We start from the raw sequence: 23,979 nt of genomic DNA on the forward strand, positions 1-23,979 counted from the left end.
AGTCCCATAGTTTCAATAAATAAAGTCAAGAAACTAGCTTTTTTTCTGTATTAATCACTGCCTAACAACCCCTCAGCATCGTCACTCTTTTAACAGGATTTAAAACCACACTACCGATAGGACAATTCATCCAACGCACCAACTGGGCTACCCCTCATTTGGTCAAAAAACTAGCTTAGTAAACCATGCTGAGCACGCTCAATGATAGATAAAATGAAATAAAACCTTAAATGAAAGTCTTCTTATTTTTTTTAAGTGATGAATAACTTCCTGAGGTTAGACTTGTGCTTAGACTAAATCCAATAGAGGGGGCAAATTTGCTTACTCAGCGCTTGTGCACAAACCTTAAACAAGGTACACAAGAAATTTCAACCTAAGTCAAATGGAAAGAACTCCACTAAATAGACAAAGTAGATGCCTTAAGCAAATTGGAAATAATAACTAAATAACATACAAGAACATCTTCTTAAGAAATAAAAGGAAATATAAGACTACAAAAGGCATCAATCCATCCAGAGCAAATGAGTTAAAAACTGAGGTATAAATAATGGCCAAGTTAAAGCAAAATGAAGAAATTCTCTTATATAACGAAATAAAATAAAATGAAGAAATTATAAGGCATAATCTATTTATCTTAAGTTGGAAATTATGTTAGATTTTAAAGCAATATGCCTAGGGAGTTCTTTCCATTTAACTTTGTTGAAATTTCTTGTGTACCTCATCTTAAGTTGGAAAAAAAGAATGTTTTGACATTCAAAATAAATAATTAATTAATCATTAACTTAAATAAATGATAATATATTAATGTCTTTATACATGTAAATTGTAAAAGGCTATACAGCAAGTGTATCATACTCTTGATTGATGCAGCATTAATGAAACTATTGTATGATATCTACATGTCTTCATGGCCCATATGTTGATTGTAATGCATTTTTTCATATCAACTATTAAAGTATGTGTTTCCGTCTTTCTACCTTATCCATAGTTATTCCAATCTTGGATTTAATATTAAAGTGTATCTAGATCTTTGCATGGTATATATATATATATATATATATATCATGAATTCATGATCCATTTCGACCTTACCAATATACTTTGACAAATTATATTTTGAACCTTGGTTCTGCACAGCTTTCGACATCACATGGTCACCTACATTGGATTCAATCCGATCATTAAGAAAAGTTGGAAATGATTTCTTTTACTAATATCCTGAAACGACTTCATTTTGATTTCTTATTAATAACCCGTAAGGCGACACTGGATCTGTTTTAAATAGTAAACTTGCTGTCCAAAATTTCAAGAGAAACCCATAATGAATCACTGCATTTCACATGGCACCTTAAGAGGCTAATAAGAACCAGAAGAATGCCAATGACCATGAAAGTGGGCAAGTTCCCACCAAACAGACCAAGGAATAACTTTGTTGATCTAGAACCATAATTTTTATCAGTTGATATGAATCATAATCAGTCATAACCATTTGGAAACCAAACATAGATAAACTTATCAGTCAAGTACAGTAATATCAGCACGGCATATAACAAATTAGACCCACAAATCTGACAAACTCCATCCTCTCAAGCACATTAACTTAATTGAAAGTTTGAAAGTGAAGTAGGAAAACAAGGGTACAAAAATAAAAACATCACGGCATAAGCTTACTTTCCATGAATGGCACTATAGATAGTAAGAGTGTTGATGTTCAGACGGATAACTCAGTTCGAGAGATCAGAATCCCATCAGTGTCTGCATACAGCCATTCACCATCAGATATTCGTGTGCCTGCAATGGTTATAGGCACATGTCTCTCTCCAATCCCTTTCTTATTTGCTTTCATTGGATGTGAAGCCAGAGCCCTTACTCCAATATCGCACCCATTTATCTCATCAACATCCCTTATACATCCATTGACCACTATACCAGCCCATCCGTTGTTCTGAGCTTGTTGTACAGGGTTGCCTCCTAGTATTGCACACCGCAAGCTTCCACCTCCATCAACAACTAAAACTCTACCATTGCCTCTCTCCTCAAGGAACCCACGAATCAGGACATTGTCTTCAAACACCTTGAGAGTTACAACTGGCCCAGAGAAAACTTGACGCCTGCCATATATCTGAAAAATTGGCTGAAGAGCCCGAAGCTCGCCACTTATAATTAGCTGTGGGTTTACATCACAAACGTCTGCAGTTGCAGCCATGGCTGTTTCCCAAGAACATAAGAAGATGTCTTTAATTCAGCCAATTAATTCTAGACTCAACAAATCTCCATGTATGAGAACTAAATAGATGAGAAATATGCCATGACGATCAGAATTTTATAACCTTTTTGTTAACCTTGTTTTAAAAGTAAAGCTAATATGAGGCTAAATACCTAACCAAACACTAACAGAGAGAGAGAGAGAGAGAGAGAAAGAGAGGTGTAAAAGTTCAAAGAGAAGTATAAAGCAAATTGGACATCATTAATGAAGCTTTATTTGAAAGTCTTGCATCAAACAGCAAACTGTAACAAAATAAAAGGTCAGCATAAACAGCTTTATGCCTAGCCAAGTAGTCAAAAAAGGTTGGCATAAGATCACCATTGTTCCACGGATGCAGGAGCAAATAAGTCAAATTTGGAATTTTCTGAATTTTTATGTATGCTTGTATTTCTGTTAGCAGTTTTTCTGGGTCTGGCCCAGTAGTCTGATTAGTCCCATTATATTTGGTTTACATTTGAAGTTTCATAGTCATCACACAAGTAAATAGGAGCTATTGAGCTTTCTTTGAGTTAATGTATGCTGGTGGAAGTCTTTTTATTTCCATTTCTCTTAGTTCTACAGGATTGACAACCCCTAGATAGTATACCCAATGTTGTTCCTTGCTCTCCAGGGTCTTGAGAAAGGCTGACTGGAAACAGACCTAACCTTTGGCATTTTTGGCACCAAGTACAACCCTTAGACTGAACCCACATTCCATACTTGTTATCCCAAGATTTTGCTAGTTCACCATGCAATTGCCTCACAAATAAATACATATATGTTTGTCTATTATGAATGCAAAACATGGATAATTAATGGAACCAAGTTTTTCTCGACCTTGTGTGTGGATAGTAAGTGATTCCAATGACCCAAGTAATTTTAGGATCCATTAAGTGATTCCAAGTTTCTTCCCTTTTTTATCTTTTTTTTTATAACTGTAGAATTTAATTAAATAAATATTAATAACCTCGTTTTTTACCTAATACAAGTTCCCTGTTCTAGCACCAACCAACCATCAAAGACTGGTCAAAAGCTTTCAACAGTATTCATTCAACATTCATCAAGGTCTAAAATTGATCCCAAATATATTCCTTGATTAATTACCTCAATGTGCAAAATTTACTATTTCAGCAACTCTTCTTTTGTATCAAATCACATCCCCAATGCTCTCATATGAGGACTCTCTCTAGGTCTATATCATCTTTCATCCTACCAAATCTTATCCCAAAACTCAACTTAGAACCTTTGATTCCAAAACCTTTGGATATTCTTACAAATACATTTTGCATTTCTTTTTTTGCAAGGCATGTTCAAAACCCTAGACTGGCTTCTAATTCTTTAGGTGACATCCTCCTCAATCTCTCCCTTGTTATGAATTATTGAAACAAGGTGCTGGGTATGGTCACATTGAGTTATTTCTTGGTCTCCAATCCTAAGTGTATCTTGATTTACACTCCTATTGTTACTAAATTTGCATGACATATACTCTGTTTTAGTCCTACTTATTTTAAAACCTCTTGTTTCTATGGCATTTGTCCATAATGCTATGTTTGGTTGCAGTGCAATCTTATTTGCACCAGTACAAATGTATGGGAGTGCAAATGAAAAGAATGCATATTTTGGTTTAATTTTATTTTAGGTTTTACTTTATTCTCTGTCGGGTCTTATCTTACTTCATTTATACTGCAACCGAACAAAGTAAGGTAAAATATGAAACAAAAAAAATCAAAATTTACACCCAAATCATTTATTATAATTTTGCATCAATACAAATTTATTTGCACTGCAACCAAGCACAGCCTAAGCTTAATTTTGCATTTGATAGTGCAAGCACATTTTGCTTCCATGCACTCTAATGTGTCTTGTTCCTTTCAACCTTTCTCTTTGATTGAATGGGATTCTCAATGGATCTTTTGGATTCAAGCAAGGATGTTTACTTTATTATATGTGGTGCTTTTCCAGTTTTGTACAATATTTCTCTATAAATGGGAAAATAACAAATATTCTTTTTCTGACAAGGCTTCGATGATGATGATGTGAGACAATGCCAACCTTGTAGTTATTGATGGTTTGTGAAATATGAGCAAAGTATTCACCAATATTAGTGGCTTCATCAAATGTGTGTATTGTATGTTATTTGATAACAGAAACAGGAGGATGGAGAAAAGGAAAAAAGCAAGAGAGTTTCACAATTTTGACCTTCTTGAAAAAAGTGGTCTGTTGTGATATGTGTGCTTTTTTTATCTAAAGAGGAGATATATTAAATATTAACTAATATAAGTACACATTCTTGGGGTGTACACCCCATACATGTCTGCTACCACTATTGGATTAACTGTCATAGGAGGTTCCTCATGATACATACATCTCGTAGATAGATTAAGCCCTAAACTAGCAAGAACCAAGGTTTAAAATGTCGATGTCGATGGAAATGTAGGTCATCCAAATATGAGAAACATGTCGGAAATGACGGAAATATCGTATGGAAATATTGTAAAAATTATCAACATGGTGGAAACATTGTAAAATATGCAAAATATAGAACGATATCTTATGAAATGATAAAAGAAGCATTGGCACACCTTTTTAAATTATTGTCTTGTTCCAAATCATTAAACAAAGCTAAGAAACTAATGTTAAAGACAAAAGAATACGTTCTGAAGTTGCCCTGCAAACCTTAAGATTCGAAGCTTCATGATAGAATGAGTTAAAACAAAATTTTAACTCATAGAAAATGTAAACGGTTGTACTAGATCAACCAAATAATCTATTACACAAACAAAAACTAATATTAAACTTTGTGTTTGAAATGAATATTGAGCTAGCTCCAATCATTCCCATGGACACGTGGCGAAACCCTGAGTTGTTTGCCTATTTTAAATCTAAAAAACTCTAACCACATTCCCAAAAGCGGGAAAGTTTCCCTCCATCTTCCTCCTCATCTCCATTAGAGTTGGCCCTTCTTCCTCTATAAATAGGAGAGGCTCAAAGCCTTCCACACAAGATCACCCATTAGATCACTGTGAGAGCTCCAGTACTCCAACCTTCCACCTCTTTCAGTGTCTCTCTCTTCCCTTTCTAGCCTTCGCCTTTTCATCCTCACCCAACCTTCCGATCATCTACCATCCTTCAGATAGAACCCACCGGTTGCCTTACCCTTCAGCCTACACAATACTTTGGACTACTTGTAGAGAAAAGGCCATTAATGTGCTTGTCCTCTAATTGATGTATTCTTTGCAAAGCTAATGATGAGGATTGCTTCAACTTACTAATTTCCTGTTCTTTGTTGTACCTATTTGGAATTGGATTTTTGCTTTGTTTAGGTGCAGTGGAACCTACCTATAGATGAAAGTTTGCTATTTAATCTGTCAGTCTTTGTGTAAGTATGGCCCATAAAAAAAGGGAGAACCATGTGCAAAAGTATTAGAGCAGCTGCACTTTGGACAACTTGGGAAGAAAGGAATGGAAGAATTTTCCAAGAAAGGAAAGAAGCCTCCTAAATCTCAAGGAATGGATTCTGACAAGGGCAATTCACTAATTGAGAACTATGGAATCATTCCATTTGTTTTCTTTTGATGATCTTTGGAGGAACTAGTTAGTTGTGGCAAGTAGCTCGTCTAGGAAGGGTAGAGTTACTATAGAATGGATTCCTCCTTCTGAAGGATGTGTAAAGATGAATTTTGATGTCAGCACAACATAGACCCTTTTGGTATATGAGGAGTGTTGAGAGATAAGGATAGCAAAATTTTAGCCTTATTCTCTAGCCCTGTGGGGATAGGAGACTCTAATTGGGCTGAGTTACTAGCGGCTTTACAAGTTTCCACATTGGTAACCAACTTGGTGCCGAGAATCTACTAATTGAAGGAGACTTCAAGGTCATTGTGGGCTGGTTGAAAGATCCAGATTCAGTTATTTGGTGCTACAAGGACATCCTAAAGAAAGCTGTCCGGTTAAGAAGGAATATGAATATTAACTTACATTGGATGGGCAGGTCAGCAAATGCTTTGACTAATCATCTTGCTAAACAAGGGCAAATATCTATACTAGGATGCTTTGTAATGTTGTTTCTTCTAGTGCTTTGATGTAATTTTCACCCTTCAAGAGAGGTTGCACCTCATGCCCCTCTTTGTGTTGCTTGTAACAGTCTTCATCTTTTGATAATAAAATCATCTCTCGATTATCAAAATAATAATAATAATTACCTATACAGTGTTCAGTTATGGGAATCATTTACAGACAGCATAGAGATGTCAACATTGCAATTGTACTAAGAATGAACACCATAAGGTGAAATAAAAATTATGAATATTTGTTAATTTGAATATAGAGCTATTCTACGCAATTGAATAAACAAGATTTTAAAGAGAATAAAAGAATAACCTAACAAATTGGCATATCTTGTCAGGAGAATAAGTGGCCAAGATTAGACAAGCTCAGCAATGTCATATAATGACCCTAAGGGGCTATGCATGGGCCTGGAAAATCAGAACTTCTCCAAGTTCAGGGGAGACTTGACTGGCCATAGATAATATGCCATCTGTCATAGTTGATTGGTAGGAGAGAAGAGGAGAATAGAAATGAGAGAGAAAAGTCGAGTGACAAATCTTGGTGTGGCAGCACCCATACTCTTCTTATATTAAGAGTATTTTAAAACAAAGAAGAAAAGATCACAATACTCTTGCACCTAAGTAACTCAAGATGATAACACTTCGCATCAAGTTAGGTCATATATATTATACATGCCCAAATTGTCACATAACATATGATGGCACAAGTAGGGGTGTCAATGGACCAGGTTATAATCCAATCCAACCCAACCCAATACGTATCCTAAATAAACTGTCCAAGTCTGGTCCAGTCTGAATTTAATGGACAGAGGTCCAATCCAGTTCATTTAAATTCAAATGGATTGGATTGGACCCCATCCAATCCATAAAAATTATAATATGCAATATAAAAAATAAAAATAAAAACATAAAAACTACTGAAAAAATAATAGAAATTACAAAAAAAGTAGAGAAGAGAGAGAGAGAGAGAGAGACCTGTCATTGAATGGAATGGCTTTGAAATAGTGACTGTGAGGGAAGAAAAAAGCAAAGAAAGAGAATAAAGGAGAAGAAGAAGAAAAGAGGAAGAGAGAGAGAGAGAGAGAGATCTGAAAAGGCAAAGGCAGATGAAAAGGAAAGAGCATTGCAGTGATTCAGAATGAATATCGAGCTATCAACTGCAGGATCGAAATCCAAGTTGCTGCAGGTTGAGATGCAGGGCAATCCTGGGGCCAAGTAGATGGGTTCAAGATTCCTGTCTGATGGTTGACTGTACTCTCCTCCTCATGTTTTATATTTAATTAAACGAAGTAAAGAGTGAATTAGACTTGGTATTGAGAGAGAGAGAGATGGAGGGAAAACCAAAGGGTGGGAATCAAGGAGAAGTAAAGTTTAATTCAAAATTTAAAAACAAGAATGGAAATATGGTTGCTCAAAGTTTTGCATATTCAAGTCATTGAGATTTGGACAGACCATTGGACATCTGAATTGTCCACTCCAATCCAACATACACGTTGGACATTTGATTCTAGATCGGTCTACTCCCATATGTTTTATTGGACTGTCCAATCCATCCAAATGGGATTTTATTTGGATGGGTTCCAGCCTAAACCTGGTCCATTGACACCCCTAGGCACAAGGTGGTTACACTCTATGTGAATACATCAGCAAGTTGCTTCTTGGAGTTTACAAAGGAAGATAAATTTCACCATTGTCCACTTTCTCATAAATGAAATACTTATCAACTTCTATTTGCTCGGTTCTATCGTGTTAAATTGGGTTATGGGCTATATTAATGCCTTGTCACAACACAAGGACATAAAGCCTAAAGTAGGAAAACCCAACTTACACTTTATCCATAGGATCTCAGCAACTCCATATGCCATAGCTTAATATTCATCCTTTGTGCTTGATCTAACAATAACCATTTGTTTCTTACTCCTCCAAGTGACTATATTCCCATCTACAAATGTACAGTAACCTGTGGTAAATCCCCTATCATCAATGAGTCCTGTCCAATATGCATCTATGCACCCTTCCACTCTGATTTAACCCCATTTAAAATATTGGATTCGTATACCAGGGTGCCTCTTTAAGTACCTAATAACATGTTCTACTTCAATAAGATATAAGGTCCTACAAGTGAGCATATACAGGCTTAGAACGCTAATAACATATGCAATATCTAAGTCCAACTGTGTCATAAGTAAGTATTACAACCTCCCAATGAACCATTGGAACAACTTAACATCTGGAAATAACTCTGCAATTTCTCCTCAAGTTCATGATTAAAGTCCACAAGGGTATCTGCTGGTGTGGACCCTAATTTTTCTATTTCCTTGAGGAAATCTAAGATGTACTTTCTTTATGAGATAAAAATATCCTTCTGAAATCTTGCTACTTCAATGCCAAGAAAGTACTTTAAGGGATAAAGATCCTTAACTTTAAACTGGGATGACAAGTAACTCTTCAACTTTTGAATTTCCAGCTCCCAATTACCTATAATAATTATGTCATCGACATACACAATCAAGAAAACAATATGGTCATTCTCCCTTTTAGTAAACCAAGTATAATCTGTCTAGTACTGCTTGAATCTCACTTGCTAAATTACTTTGTTAAATCTGTCAAACCATGGCCCAGGAGATTGGTTTCTTAATCTCCAAGTCTGTTCAGTTGGTTCTAATCTGTCAACCCAACCAAGAGAACATAACTTTATATTAAAGGGAGTGAAAATACAATACTGCCCTTACATAAGAAAATCAAATACAATAAGGTACAGGGGTGTCTAGTATACATACTACACTAATATGATACAATACATAAGTACAAAGACAAAATTACCCCTTCTCTCTACATCATCTATCATAACATGTAGAGATCTTCAACCACACGTCCTCTACTAATCTCTTCCCAAAGGTCAAATCCTAGAAAACACAGGAGTCAGTAATAAAGGTCAAAAAAAATTAAAGATTTTGTGATGGTACTAATATAAAGAGGGTTATTATGTAGTTTTAGGACATAAAAAACAGAAGATGAGTAAAGACCAATAGGAAGGGAAGCATTTCCCTCTAACTGTCAATGTACACATCCATATTTCTCTAATTGATCATGCATGGTACTTAGAATCTCCTCCTAGGTCCAAAACTCATAGGATACACTTCGAAAGGACTATTTTGGTTTACTGTTATTGATTTTCTTGACTTGAAGAGGTAGAGGCTACATTGGCAACATTAAACTTCTTTCCTGGTTTGTTCTTAAACTTGTTTGGTTTACTAACCTAGTCCCAACATGTCTCCTTAGTATGCCTAGGTTTCTCACAATGAGTACACCACAGTTTATCCTTGTCATCTTCAACTGATTTCTTATAAGTCTCCACCTTCTTGTTACAATTTATAAGAGCAACCAGCTCCCCCTCAAGAGGATTCATAGTAGTTTTCTGTAATCAGACATAGAGCTCCTAAAGGGTGGGAAGATCCTTGTCTCCCAATACCTGAACTCTAATAGGTTTAGACTTAATTGAGAATGCAAATACATGTTGTAATACAAGCTTCTTGTAAGCTAAGGTATCTCTTTTACTCTCCCAGTCTAAGGTTTGGTGGTGAACAAATTCTTTCCACATAGATGTGAGTGTAGGATAGTAGGCTAAGAAGTTTTTCTCACCTTGTTGACAAGCAAAAGATTCCACTTGAAGTTGGTAGAGATGAGCAAAATGACTCTATTGAGCATACGTTAACTTCGCTTGGTCCCATATTTCCTTGGTTGTTTCAACTTTCAACCCACATAAAGTTCTTACAGATGCAGACTGCATTGAGGACAGCAACCATGGCATGAGCATATAAATCTCTTGCTCTCATTCCTCATGAGTTGCCCCTTCTTCTTGAGGTTCCTTAATCTTCCCAGTTAAGTACCCCAACTTTCCCCTTCCTCCAATAGGCAACTTCACACCTTTGGACTACTCAAAATAATCAACGCCATCAATTGGAGCAATTGAAATTAGAAAATTTACATTGTCCATGCACCTACAGCTACTAGTTGCACCCCTGAAATTCTAGAAGTAGTTGAATCATCCAGCGCCATGGTAGGCACCTTACATAACATGGGACTTAATGCTAGGAAACACTAATAGATACCTAGAATCAACCACCAACTGTAACCAGCAAAGTTCTGTCACCCCTTCAACTGATCCACACCAGTTGATGTAGAATACATTTAGGCTTCACCAACAGTAACCAGCAATACTACTATCACCCCTTCAAGGCTTCAACTGATCCACACCAGTCAATGTAGAAAAGATTTAGGATATACCAACCACTACAGATTATATTTGGTCTCCACAAACCAAAAAATATAGATCACAGGTTTACGTAAACCAGGAAGAAGATTGTTCCCATATCTGTCATTACCCTATTACAAATTTCTCAGATCTGTCATTACCCAACACTGGTAGGATCTGCGCAAAACATGTACTATACTCCATAATCTGATAATAACCCTAACAGTTGCATGCAGAAGCTATTATATCATCATCTATAGGTATAAAACACTCCAAAGAATAAACCTTGGTCTCACAACCAAGAAAGAGTGAGAGGAGAAAGAGATCTGAGTGGGCGATCTGACCAGAAAATTCAGAAGATTCACAACCACATTACATACTATTATTTTTCTAAGGGAGCTCTGTCCTTTTACAAATGAAAGAACCCAATTAAAATTCTGCCCAGAAAAGTTGTTACCTGTACACCCCTTGTTTAGCTAAGCAATCAGTCATCCCATTTGCTGTTCTCTCCTCCCATCTAAAAGTTGCCTCCAGCTCCTTTGCTATGTTGTTGATCTCTCTTATAGTGTGTCTGTGAATCCACATTCCCAGATTACTATCATTCATCCAAGATATTACCAATTTTGAATCCCCTTCCACCTCTACATGTTGGAACCTCGTTGCTTTCCTATCCTCATTCCTTGAAGCAATGCCATCACTTCAGCTAAGGAATCCCCCACTCCAAGAGGACCAGAGCAAAGTGCCCCTTGACATTCCTGGGTTTCCCAAAGAGAGGTTGCTTGATCCTGTTCTTGTTTTGATTTTGGGGTTGTTTACTTTGTTTCAGTGGGTGATCTTGTTCTCTTTTTATTTAATAAATTCTCTTCCTTATTTATCTTAAAAAAAAAGGAACAATAAGCCAATTGAAAATTTCAGGGTATGGTGTCACAAGAGTTGAATGAAACTCTTAGAAGGACAGAAACAGGGAGCCTTCTTTTCTTCTCTTTTTTTCCTTTTTCCAACCTTTTGGTCAATTATGAAAAAGAGATCAACTAGATAGAAAGAGAAAAGAAAGAAGATAGAAAGGCTATCACACCTAACAACAAAAGAGGGGGAGCATGCAATACAGCCTTCTAACAAAGGGACAACAAATGAAATGCACAAAAATACAAAGCATAGTTCAACCTGTAAGACAATGCTCATAAAACAGCTCACTCCTCAAAACCCCAACTCTAGAAAAACTATGAGCTAAGGAGCTAGCTAAGTTTTTTCCTTTTTTATTGGTAAATGGTAAAATTGAAAATTTATTAGGTTATGCTAAAAAATTGAAATAGTGTACAAAAACAAATTTGGTGAGTATCCCTCAAACTATAGTCTAGTCCATACACCTCAAGGAGCTAGCTAACCTTGGGGTGTATCTGAACAAGATGTTCAAATAGATGCCAAATATCTAGCCTTCTCAAGTAGGGACTCAATCTCAAAGACCTAGTACAGTAGTTTTTTATCAAATCAGGGTGAAGAAGAATGTATGCCCCTATTTCAAACCAACTTATTCCTTTTTCTATTACTATTTCTTTCTTATACCCATTCACAAGGTTCAAAGCATCGATACAGTACACCCTACCAGACATATCATATCGTATTGACGGTCCACCAAAATGCCTAAAATTAGGAGTTATAAGATTTTGATGTTTTCAAACATTAAATACATGTTTTACAATCCCCCTGTAAAAATCTGACACAAAAAGAAATTAAAAAAAAAAGTGTATTGGTCACCAAAACGCACAATACACCTATTGATGTGTATCAGGTGTATCGATACTTTGAACTTTGCCCATTCATAAAACATGATCTGATATTTAAATCATCAATAAATGTTAAAAAGAACCCAAGATGCTGTCTAAAGTTCCAAAGTCATATTGGCATTTCAAAAAATTATTCGTCCTACCAAACATCCTGACAAGACACAGACACAGAAACACGTGCACATGTAGGGAGAGATGCATGTTTCAGTCTGGTCCCAACTGATCTAAACAATAAGATGTTAAGAGTTCCATGTTTATGATAGAAGGAACTGGTCCAATGAATACTCATCACAGAAGTTTAGAACAAAAAGTTATTTTTATTAGATATTACTGATTAAGACCTTTCTGCCAAAAAACTGCTAAAGGTTAGGTCTGTTTCCAGTCCACCCTCCCAAGACACCAGATAACTGGGGCCAACATGGGATAATGGCCATTTTTGGTACTGATCAAGACCAAGTTCATGGATTAATTGACAATGTAGAAGATCCCTAACATGACAAGGGGTTATGCAACTTGAGGTGGCCCATAATTGAGGACATCTATCCTGCCAAAGGTGATTTATTCAATGACTGAAAGCTGAAAAGTAAGAGAGGGAGTTTCAAAATGTGAAAAAATCTTAGACTCATAGTGCAAAAGGTGTTATGGTGCTAAAAATTAATACAGGTATTTTCCATGACTGCATCAACTTAAGTGTCTATGTGTATGTTTCCATGCGTTCCCCGAAAGTACAGACTACAGATCGGTCTGTCCATGGTTTGATGGACAACTTTCTATGGAACTAGCAAAGTTTACTATATCAGTTCCATGTACACTGTGGATCAAAATTTTAGCCAAATTATGTAACCTAAGTTAGGAAAGCGAACAACAAACTTTCAGAAAATAAGCAACAAATGCAAAAAATCACATGATTTTACCAAGGAGCCCATGAATCTCAATGTTCAAAAGATATCTGATAAAAATATTGTTTTGTGTTGAGATTTTTAAAGGTTTAAAGTTCGCGGTTTCATAATAAAGAATTTACTTTCCATTTCCTGATCCTCTTAATTAGATGTCTCAATAGGAATGAATTACTATGGAAATGCTCACAGAAGTCTCCATGTCTAGTCATTAACATTTCTTGAATTTTCCTATGATTCTTTCTAGTGCTCTTTCTATAGGTCCTAGAGATGATATCTCTCTGTATGAGTCAATCACCATTTATTTTTTGTTGATTAAGTCAATCTTTTCTGTATCTTCCAGTAATTTTGGGTGCTTCTCAGAAACTACCAAACTTGCACCAGTTTACAATCAGGAAGATTATTTACAAATTTTCAAATTCAGTATATAGCTTATATGTTGCCAAGAGCTATAGGGAAAGAAAATTTGCTTAACTGGAAAATAATCGGTTTACAGAAAGTATGTGGTCAACTGTCTGTAAGATTATCAACATGAATCATAAGGGAACTTAAGCAATTACGGAGATGATTGCTTGAATTTGTTTCTTATTTCTTTTTTGTTTTCCTTATTCTACTGAATTGTGGTGGAGAGGACTGCTCAACGTAACAAGCAGAACAATCAAGATATATCATTAGTTTCTAAATACCTAAGGATTTTTGTTTAATTAAAAGGTATAGCCATTTTATCTAGTTTCTGTATTTGGTGCCCGTCTTTCTCATGTTTCACTTATTTCAAGTATAGTGCTCTATGCCCAAATTTTTTAAGAAGAACAATTAACTTCCAACAATTCAGGGCATGGATCAAAGTAGTAAGAAACGATAAGTGCTCATAATTTAAACAATGGACATGTAGCCAACCCCATATAGTTGGGATAAGGCTTAGATGATGATGATGATGAATTAACTTCCAAAAATCTGTATTTAAGTTGTCTCATTCTCTGGGGTTTTTTTTGTGAGAACAAGGTAGAATAGATCCCCCCTCCCCTCATTTCCTGCACCAGATTGTTAATGATGCTGCAAATCTAGTATGCTTCGACAGATCTGGCAAACAATTCCACTACAGGATCGATCGGATTATCAGACTAGGACTAATTTAAGTCAAAAATCACCGTAACCAAGATTAACCCGAATAGCCATTAATGTTCAAAACAAGCAATTAAGTTGAGACACATGGAATTGTAGGCTGACATATTTCCAACATCCAATTCGCCCACAACCTTTCATCCCCCAGTAGATCAATTCATATCAACTATAGCAAAAATAAATTTACAAGCGCGATAGATAGCTTACAGAATCTTTCTTGGGTTTGTTTTACCTTCAAGCACGGGGATCCGGATCGAGCACCAGATAGAGATGGGACTCGAAATGGGAATCTGTGGTGAACTTGAAGAACTGTCGCTTTTGATTGCAGAGAGGACCGTGGAAGATCGAATCTGGTAGGAGTGGAGAGTAGTACCTGAGAAGAAAGAAGGTATTTATGGATTGAGCCGACTGTTAAATGTTATCAGTTGGAACCATGGCGACGCCGGGGTCATTCACATGTCAACCGCTTACGTCACAACTGAGAGAACGTGATCCAAGTGGGATATAAACGATATATGTGAGGGTATATTTGTCAATTAAAATAAATTAATCTATATATCTACAATATATTTATCTATAAAAATTGTGAATAGCTCCCATCGTTTTTATTATTTTTTTACTAAAACACTCATTTTTTGAATTTGGTCACTCTCTTCTATAAAAAATAAAAAATTATAACTTGTGTATTAATTTTTAGTGCATTTCATTCCCTCGTCTCATATTTAATTCTTTCTCTCGTTGAATCCTATATTCAAGTTATTTTTACCTATCATCATTATATTTCTATTTCACTAGTTAAATCCATGAATACCAATATTAATAGTATAAATCCTATATTTTTTAAATCAAATAAAAATTAAATTAGTTTTTTAAGTGGAAAGTAAGTAGGTTTACTATTTGAGTTGAGTTGAGTGGAGCCGAGCCAAATACTTTGGCTATTCGAGCTCGTCTCACTGAAATTGTGTTAGGCTTGATTCGAGCTAGAGACTTGAGCTCGAGCTCAGCTTGGTTCAAAGCTCACACGTTCGAGCTCGGCTTGGTTCAAAGCTCTCAAGTTCGAGCTCGATTGCAAGCAAAGTTTTTTCCTAAAAAATAAAAAATTATAAATATAAAAATACTTTTTTATTTTACATACAAAAAATTAAGAATTGTAAAAAATACTTAGTATTCTATATATAAAAATGTTTTTTATTTTACATAAAAATTATATATATGTATATGTATATGTATATGTATATGTATATGTATATGTATATGTATATGTATATGTATATGTATATGTATATGTATATGTATGTATGTATGTATGTATGTATGTATGTATGTATGTAATAAAAAATATCTATTTATTATACTAGGCTCGATTAGCCTCGCAAGCTTCACAAGTCGAGCTTCATTGGGCTCGAGCTCAACTCGATTAACAAACGAGCCTATACATCAAGATCGAGCTCAATTCGAAGCTCGGTTTAAACCGAGCTGAGCTCAAATAGCACGTGGCCACCCCTAACTAAAAATATAAATATAGATAAATTGAAAAATTAGAAAAATTTATGCACAATTCTAATATTATGTATTTGTTGTATTAGGCAAATATAGATATGATAAATAAAAAGTATTTTTATTAATAATGGAAATGGGATAAAAAAAATTAAAACCAATCCATATGTGAAACCATTTTCCTCTTTGAATGGTGGGTTAATGGTTCAACTATTTAGATCATTTGATCAATCCATGATGTCATAGTTAAATAATATATTTTAAAAATTAAAAAATACAAAAAAAAATATTACATTATAAAATTTTAGACATGTATCTAATATTATATATTAATTCATATTAAAAAAAAGATAAGTGTGATAAACAATAATTGTTTTTATTAATGATGTAATGGAATACAAAATTTAAAACCAAATGATGTTGTTATAATTGAATAATAAAATTACAAAAATAAAGAAAATTTTAGTAGAAAACTTGGCACATCTTTAGTATTATACAACCATCATATTAAAGAAAACAAGTGTGATAAATAAAAGTTAATTTTATTGATGGTGAAAATGGAATACAAATTTTAAAATTGTCTTAAAAAGGAAAATGTTTTCCATTCAAGAGAATGGTTCAAGAATTCAATAGTCTAGGTTAACCCATAATGTCACAATTAAATAATAAAAAAGGAAAAATAGATAGAAATACCAAAAGCTATAAAAAGAAGCAGAAAAAAAAAGTTTATAGAAAAATTAGGAGATATGCCTAACATTATACATTCATCATATTATACAAAAAAAAAAATAAGTGTCATAGTTAAATAATAAAATTTGTTAGATAGAAATATAACAGATTATAGAAGAAATAAAAAAACTAGGCACATATCTATTATTATTGTTGTTATTACATCTAAAAGGGAAAATTGCATACCCTATACTTTGGGGGTAGTTACACTTAGGGCGTAAACTATCAAGAAAAACAGCCAAATGCCCTAAACTTTGGAAATGTACAATCCGCCAATTATCTTGAGAAGGTGATTCATGTGCACTTTCAAATCTATTAAAATCGGGAAAACACCTTTCTCATCAACCTCCCATCAAACTTCCATTTTCTCTTCCCTATTGCCAAATGGTCCAACACCATTAGTTGACCTTGAAAACATTGGATTTGAAGTGGTAAGAAGAAGGCAGTAGTGCATAGAAGAGCATGTCACTCGTATCCCTCTATACTTTCCTCTTTCAAACCTCATCATCTCCTCTTCAAAATTCGAAATCCTCACCACCTGCAAACAATAAGGTTAATTAGCAAATCAAAAGCTGAAATTTTGGATCAAAGCTAGGTCATGCCAAGAAATTTTAATGTTTTAATCCCAAGAAGACAAGAGATCTAATGTTGTGAAATCATATGAAAAAAGTTCTCAATAGTTAAAGTTGATTCTATTGAAAAGGAAGCTACAATAATTTGAAAGAAGCTTACATAGAAAGTGGTGACAACTGCAACATAACCACCTTCAACCATCTTTATTCTCACACTAAATGCCTAAAAGAGTAGAAGCCTCTTGATTGAAATTTAGTGCCTTGTCATGTGCAATTTGCAAAAAATTGAAATTGTCATACAAATAATAAGAAATGCAAATAGTCCAGTTTTTTTTACTATCATATGTTTAATACTTGCATAGTCTCATGTACAGAGCATAGGCTTTCAGAGTTTGGCTGCCATCATAACAAGGAAAGTGCGCTTATATGGTTGCAACAAACTTGTAAATGAGACATTTACAAGTTTAAGAGTTGAAAAAGAAGTGAATCCAAATAACCATTTGTAGTATATTTGTGTATTTGTCAAGAACCAATTGAACCTGGAATCCACCATTGATGTACCCAATGTGATCATTTTTGTTTTCTTTTAGGACTTTGAAATCCCTTTGAGTTGACCTATATACATCAAATCATTGGAGGTTTGGGCTAATTTTAGGCTTAGAGCATATAGCCTGCTCTTTGTTTTGAATTCCCTCCCTTTAATCAGTATAGAAAAGTCTTTGTAATTTGTTTTATTGTTGTTCCAAATCTGTTGCAATCTTAAATAAATTAGGAAATAATGGGCAATTTGATAATTTTACCACCTATCATGATGTTAGTTAATAGTGTTGGACTTGTGTGTATACTTCCAAAAGCTTAGGGTACTTGGTTGTCAAATTAGAAAGTTAGGCCCTTAAGTGTCCTACCCTCAAAGCCATGGATGCTTATCTATAATTTACCCTTAACTAAAATTGCCATGTGCAACACAAGTGAACAATTACTAGTCTATACTATAAAGCAACCACTTAACTGTATTTTGGTGCAAGTTACAAAAGTTAAATTTAATCATATTACATCAACTTTATATTTTTAGCTCAAGTTTTACACATGCATAGTACATGCCCTGGTTGTCCAAGTAAAACCCTTAAATTACCTGATTTTTTTTTCAAAAGGTCTTATTAAACCTCCCCTCAATTTTGACCTGCCCTTAAGCCTCTTTTGACCTTTGGAGTTGAAAGGGACTTATACACCCTTTCTATTACATTAAATCAACTTTTCTATCATAAATTATTATAATGCCAACCTTAACTTTATGCAAAATCATCAAATGTTTGAGGATTGAAATGCCCTAAAACCTTTAACTAAAAAAAACCCTTAGGCCTATGATGATCTATTCCCATAGTCTATTTTGTTTAGATAGGAATCAAAACGGGAATTAGAATCAATTGGAATGAGATTTCATTTCCAAGGGAGGGGGAGGGAATGGCCATTCCCTTAAATGGGGGAGTGCCATTCCATTAGGAATGAGAATCCCAATTCCGCCCAACCAAATAATTAGAATCGGAATGGCCCATTGTGATTCTGACTCCAGATCCTTATTTCCGTGAACCAAATGGGCCCTTAATTCTTTAACCAAAATAAAATAAAATATCATTAAGCCTTTCTTTATGCAAAAACAAGCATGTTTATACCATAAAAATATGAACTACTAAAATATATTTACCTGTACTAATAATTTAAGGGTAAAGTTGAAATTGGGAAAATTCTAGTAACTTAATAAGAAGAATTAGTATAAGCATTAAGCATAATAGAGGAAAATTGTGGTAACTTAACAAGAGGAAAAATCAAAATATAAAAGTTGATTGGCTCCATATATTGTAGCAATCAAAGATGTAAATACAACTATTGGGCTTGTATGAAAGATTTTCTAGTAGCTATCCACTCTCTTCCTTTGTATGTTCTCTCCATGGTGTTAGTATCATGACCTTGAATTATATCAATTGAGAGAAAACTTATAATTAATACTTTTTTTTTTCAATAACTAGTAAACTTGTTCACAGGTCAGGTTTTGCCTCTATATTAATAGAATAAAGCCAAGCCTAAGCCCAAGCCAGACCATCATATAAAGCCCAAAGCCTGACTAGAAAACTAAAAAAACTTTTTTATTTATATTAAATGACCTCAAAACCTAAAAATAATAAAATATCTTACTATGGCTTGAAAAACTAGAAGAAGAGCAAAGAAAAAGCATATTATATGTATATTTTTATTATATAAAATATATTTTTTGCTATATAATATATTATCAAGTCGGGCTCGGGCTCGGGCTCGTGCCGAGCTTTTTTGAAAAAACCTGTGCCCAACCCGAAAAAAGTCGGGCCCAGTATATTAGGCCCGAGCCTAAGCCCGCAAGCCTAAATTCATGTCCAAACCCGACTTAGAATAGGTCGGGCTAGGCCGGCCCCATGAACATGTCTAATAACTAGTAAGTGTGTACATGTTTTGCACGTGACAATTTTTTATGATGATGATGATGATATTAAATAATATGTTTCCAAAATTTTCTACATTTTTTATATTTATATATTTTTAAAAAGTATTCTTATTTATCACACTTGTTTTTGTTTAATATGATGAATATGCAATATTGCAGATGTGCCCAAATGTTTTTTATTTTTTTGTATTTTTTATACATTTGTATGTTTTCATATATATTTTTTAATTTTTACTATTATTTAATTATGACATCAAGTGTTTACACATTTGACCCAAAAGGTTGAATTATTGACTCTCCACTAAATAGGAAAAGAACTGCATTTTGGGTTGATTTATTACAATTATTTCTTCAATATGGTCAATCAATATAAGATTCAATGAATGAATGAAAGTTAATACCCTAAATATAAGACTTAATGAGATGAAATTGAATAAAAAATGTAATAGTTCAAATTATATTTTGTTGCCTCACAATTAGAAAGAAACCAAATTTAAAAATAGGGGCATTCCAGTTAATAATAGGATTCAATAAATGTTAATGGGAGTTAATACCTGAACTATAAGACTAAACGAGAGAGATCTGGGTGGAGAAAAAAGTGGTTGTTCAAATTACATTCATCATTGCAATAAGAGAGGGAATTTCAAATTCAAAATTTGGGAATTTTAGGCAAACAAAAGTTCTACACTTTCATTCACACATTTAATAATAGTATAGATTATAGTAAATCTAAATAGTTAGTTTATAAAAAGCACTTAGCACTGAATATAGAGATTTCCTGTTTCATTGAGGTTCCATGTATTTAAAGTAGTGTTTGTAGACAATGTGATGATTTCTCTGAATTAATTAAATTGTTAGTTGTCGGTAGATCACTCTTCTTTTTTATGATAAGCGTAAGTTTAGAAGATTAATCTTACATTGTATTAATCTCCTTGAACAATTTTGTATAGTAGATTAATATTATTTAATTGACTATTGGTGATGTAATAGGTCTTGTGAAAAAATAATGTACCTACAAATTTCTTTTCTATTACATTGTATTATACCACCTGTATTTGTGTTTCATGCATTAAAAATTATGTATAAGTATAATTTTATTAGTATAATTGACTATAGGTCATAGGTATATACCTCATTTGTTTAGTAGTATGACCTTGAACTTTTTTTCCATTCCCTATATGATTGATATAGATACCTAACATCTTTATATAGGACAAATACTTAAATGGTCTAATTTGTTTCTTTTAGTACCGATGAATTGATTTATGCAAATTAAGGTTCTTCCTCCATAATAAGCAGTAAAAGAAATTATAAAAGATTATGGATAATGTTATTTATTCTTTTAAGTAGAAATTGGATATAGATGTTTGAATTTGTAAAATATTGTCTTTATCCTGTAAGGTTGTTATCATTAATTGTAATATATTATTGTTGTTGGTGTATATTATTTTTTGGATGTTCATGTATAGGCGATGTGTGTTTTTTTATATTTAATAATGTAAAACAATATAGATAATGAGGTTAGGTTATAGTAACAAAAGTTAGCAATTATTAGTTATAATTTTTTCAATTTAAATTTTATTAAAAGAAAAGAGAAAACATAGGAGTACAAATGGGAAATTGCTTTCATTTGAGTTGAAATAAATATCCGTCATCTTAATTTTGATGATAATAATGGTATTCTAGAAGTATTATTTGCTTTTCAATGTACTGTCCTATAATAATTTGTGTATGGATGAAATTATTGTGAAAACCCTTAAAAACTCTTTTCGGTTTGTTTTATAGTCCATTTGATACATCCAAGTTCTGAAGTAAGATGATAGGACAATTTACTTTTAAAGTAAGCTTATACTATAGAAGGCTATTGGATTCTTGTAATTATAATAGGTTCATGACTTTCATGTAAATCTTGCAATCAACCTCCATTTAATTTATCCATAATATCATTTTTTTTTTGTAATTAAGATTGCACATTTCCTGATATAATCTATTCAGGTTGCATTATTGTCCAATGAATTTAAAACTTAGTTAATGAACATGTTTAAAGGCTTCTCATTAATTCTACTCTTTGTAAGAGCTTTATTGTTGTACTTTGTTTGGATATGTTACACATGATTGATGCATTTTTATTAATAGGGATTTTAACCCTTAAATGTGTAGTACATATGCTTGGCATCATTGTTGTTGCTAGAACATTTAAATTTCTTGATTTGGTAGTTGCATGTAGTGTATGATATAGATATGTTGTTTTGTTCCTCTAGGCCCAACTATACGCTCAATAACTTCTCTTTTTTTCTTGGTATCCACATTTTTTTTCGTATTTATTTCATATGTAGTGCTCCAGGAATTTTCCATATAAATATTTTCTTGCATTTTCATTAGTTGAGAGCATTGTTGAAGTACTCTATCACCATTGTTTCAGAGACTTTATTTGAATTGATGACATAGTTCAAGTTTTCATTCTTCCATTAACATATGAAATGTTTATTTGAAAGATGTAGGTGCATATTTGACTTGATTCAAGGTTTGGTTCTCTTGATAATGTATGGGAATGTTTATTTTGAAGATGTAATTGCATATTTATCACATAACTCCTTGGAATGCTCTAGAAATTTCCAAGTCATCAATTATATAATCTTCCTCATAATGATCATCTTCCACCATAATCACATCTTCCATGTCAAACTTAGCAAACTCATTTTTTAGGTTTGAAATCTTAGCTTTCGATATTTTAATATGGTTTCCAAATTGTCTACACTTTCAATGGTAGTTCAGTATCTGCTTATAAGTGATAAATAACCAGAACTTTAAACTCTTTACCAATATCTTTAACAATGATTCATGGATGTGATTGATGAAGGGAAATTTGGCCCGACCTCGCGATCGCCCGACACGCGGCAAAGGCAAGCAGTTCGGGACAGTAGAGCACCCAAAGCGAACATCGGAAGCAAGTCCAAACTCACTACCGAGCCCGAACTCCAGACCGTTGTACTTAGTCCGAGCTCCTTGATAAAGAGCGAGCTCCCTGTCGAAGGTCCGAGCTCCCTAAAACCTGAGCTCCCCAAGTCCGAGCTCGGTACTAGGAGCCCGAGCTCCCTAAAGAACCCGAGCTCCCTAAATCCGAGCTCCCTACTAAGAACAAACTCCCTACTGGGATTCCGAGCTCGCTATTAAGAGCGAGCTCCCTACTGAGAACCCGAGCTCCCTGCAAGGAGCACGAACTATACTGGGCCCCAAGACTCACAAAGCTGACCCGAGCTGACCCGTGGCAGCTCGGAACACTCCAAACCGAACTCAAGGCACCTCGCTCGCCACTCCAACACTTCACTTCCAAAACACCAGGCCCGCCAGACGTACCCGATGCCAAGGACGTCCTTACCCAAGGGCGGCGTACCTGACTGATTTGGGATCTGACGCCTGACAGCCGCATTTCAAACGGCTTCCTGCCACCGCCACCTGCAACCGTCGTCACTAGCCGCAGAGACGGCTCCGACAGAAGGAACAGTGGCGGTTCTGTCCGACCAGAGGAAGTGACACCCGAACTGGCAGGAGTTCAGAAGTAATCATGCCCGACCTGACGGAGGCCTGGAAGTGAGTACGCGAGGTGGTTATAAAAAGCTTCTACACCCCCCAGGGAGGAGGTATGCTAACTCTCGCGCTATCTGGTTATTCTTGCCTTTGAAGGATTCTAACTTGAGCTTCGGAGCCCTTACGCCGGGTTCTCCCCGGAGCTTCTCTTCTCCCATTTCAGGTCCCTGTTACTCATTTCAGAGGCAAGATCATCAACAGCTAAGACCGGCCAGATTGTGCATCATCAATTGGCGCCGTCCCTCTTTCTTTTCTCGTTTCCGCCCTCGGTTCTTTGGTTGGGCCACATAAGTAGATCTTGCCCCTGTCCAAGAGACCAATCCATTGTATAACCACCGCACAAAAGTGAGGGCCCACAAAAGATTGAGTCTCTCGATATGTGTCCAAGAGACCAATCCATTGACTTCTAAATGAACAAAGTCAATTTCATAGTGAGCCCCAGGCTGAAGGAGGTGTGGAACCAATGATAATGTAATAAAATACATTGGACACTTACTTTTTTACGGTGGGGTTCATGAATTTATTATTGACATGAAAAGTCTATCTATTTTATTACTCGCATACAACATTATCATTGGTTTTAATGAATAGCCATCCTGCTCAGTTGATCCCAGCCCCTAGACGGGTTTGAACACGCAAATGAGCCCCTGAGCTAAAAAGCCCGACCCGCAATAAATTCGAGTTGGGCTTGGGATTTGCCAAAATATCCCAATCCGGTCCGACCTATAGATTAAACTTAAAAAACCCTAAC

At 34.7% G+C, this 23,979-nt stretch overlaps 1 protein-coding gene across 2 annotated transcripts; it reads right to left on the reverse strand.

The window, feature by feature from the left end:
- Positions 1-1,488: 1,488 nt before the first annotated feature.
- Positions 1,489-14,817, reverse strand: LOC148802841 (putative 4-hydroxy-4-methyl-2-oxoglutarate aldolase 2). Of its 2 annotated transcripts, none has more exons than XM_088896246.1 (2): positions 14,577-14,817; positions 1,489-2,208 (listed from the first exon to the last, which is right to left on the reverse strand). In XM_088896246.1, the coding sequence occupies exon 2, from the start codon at positions 2,204-2,206 to the stop codon at positions 1,712-1,714; it is 495 nt and encodes a 164-aa protein (XP_088752372.1). In that variant the 5' UTR covers positions 2,207-2,208; positions 14,577-14,817; the 3' UTR covers positions 1,489-1,711. The 2 variants fall into 2 exon arrangements, with proteins under 2 accessions (XP_088752372.1, XP_088752371.1); XM_088896245.1 differs by having other exon boundaries at positions 14,602-14,809.
- Positions 14,818-23,979: the final 9,162 nt, after the last annotated feature.

Source organism: Nelumbo nucifera, chromosome 1 (genome assembly GCF_055504915.1).
Source record: "Nelumbo nucifera cultivar China Antique chromosome 1, China Antique-T2T, whole genome shotgun sequence".
In the NCBI taxonomy this organism is placed as follows: domain Eukaryota; kingdom Viridiplantae; phylum Streptophyta; class Magnoliopsida; order Proteales; family Nelumbonaceae; genus Nelumbo; species Nelumbo nucifera.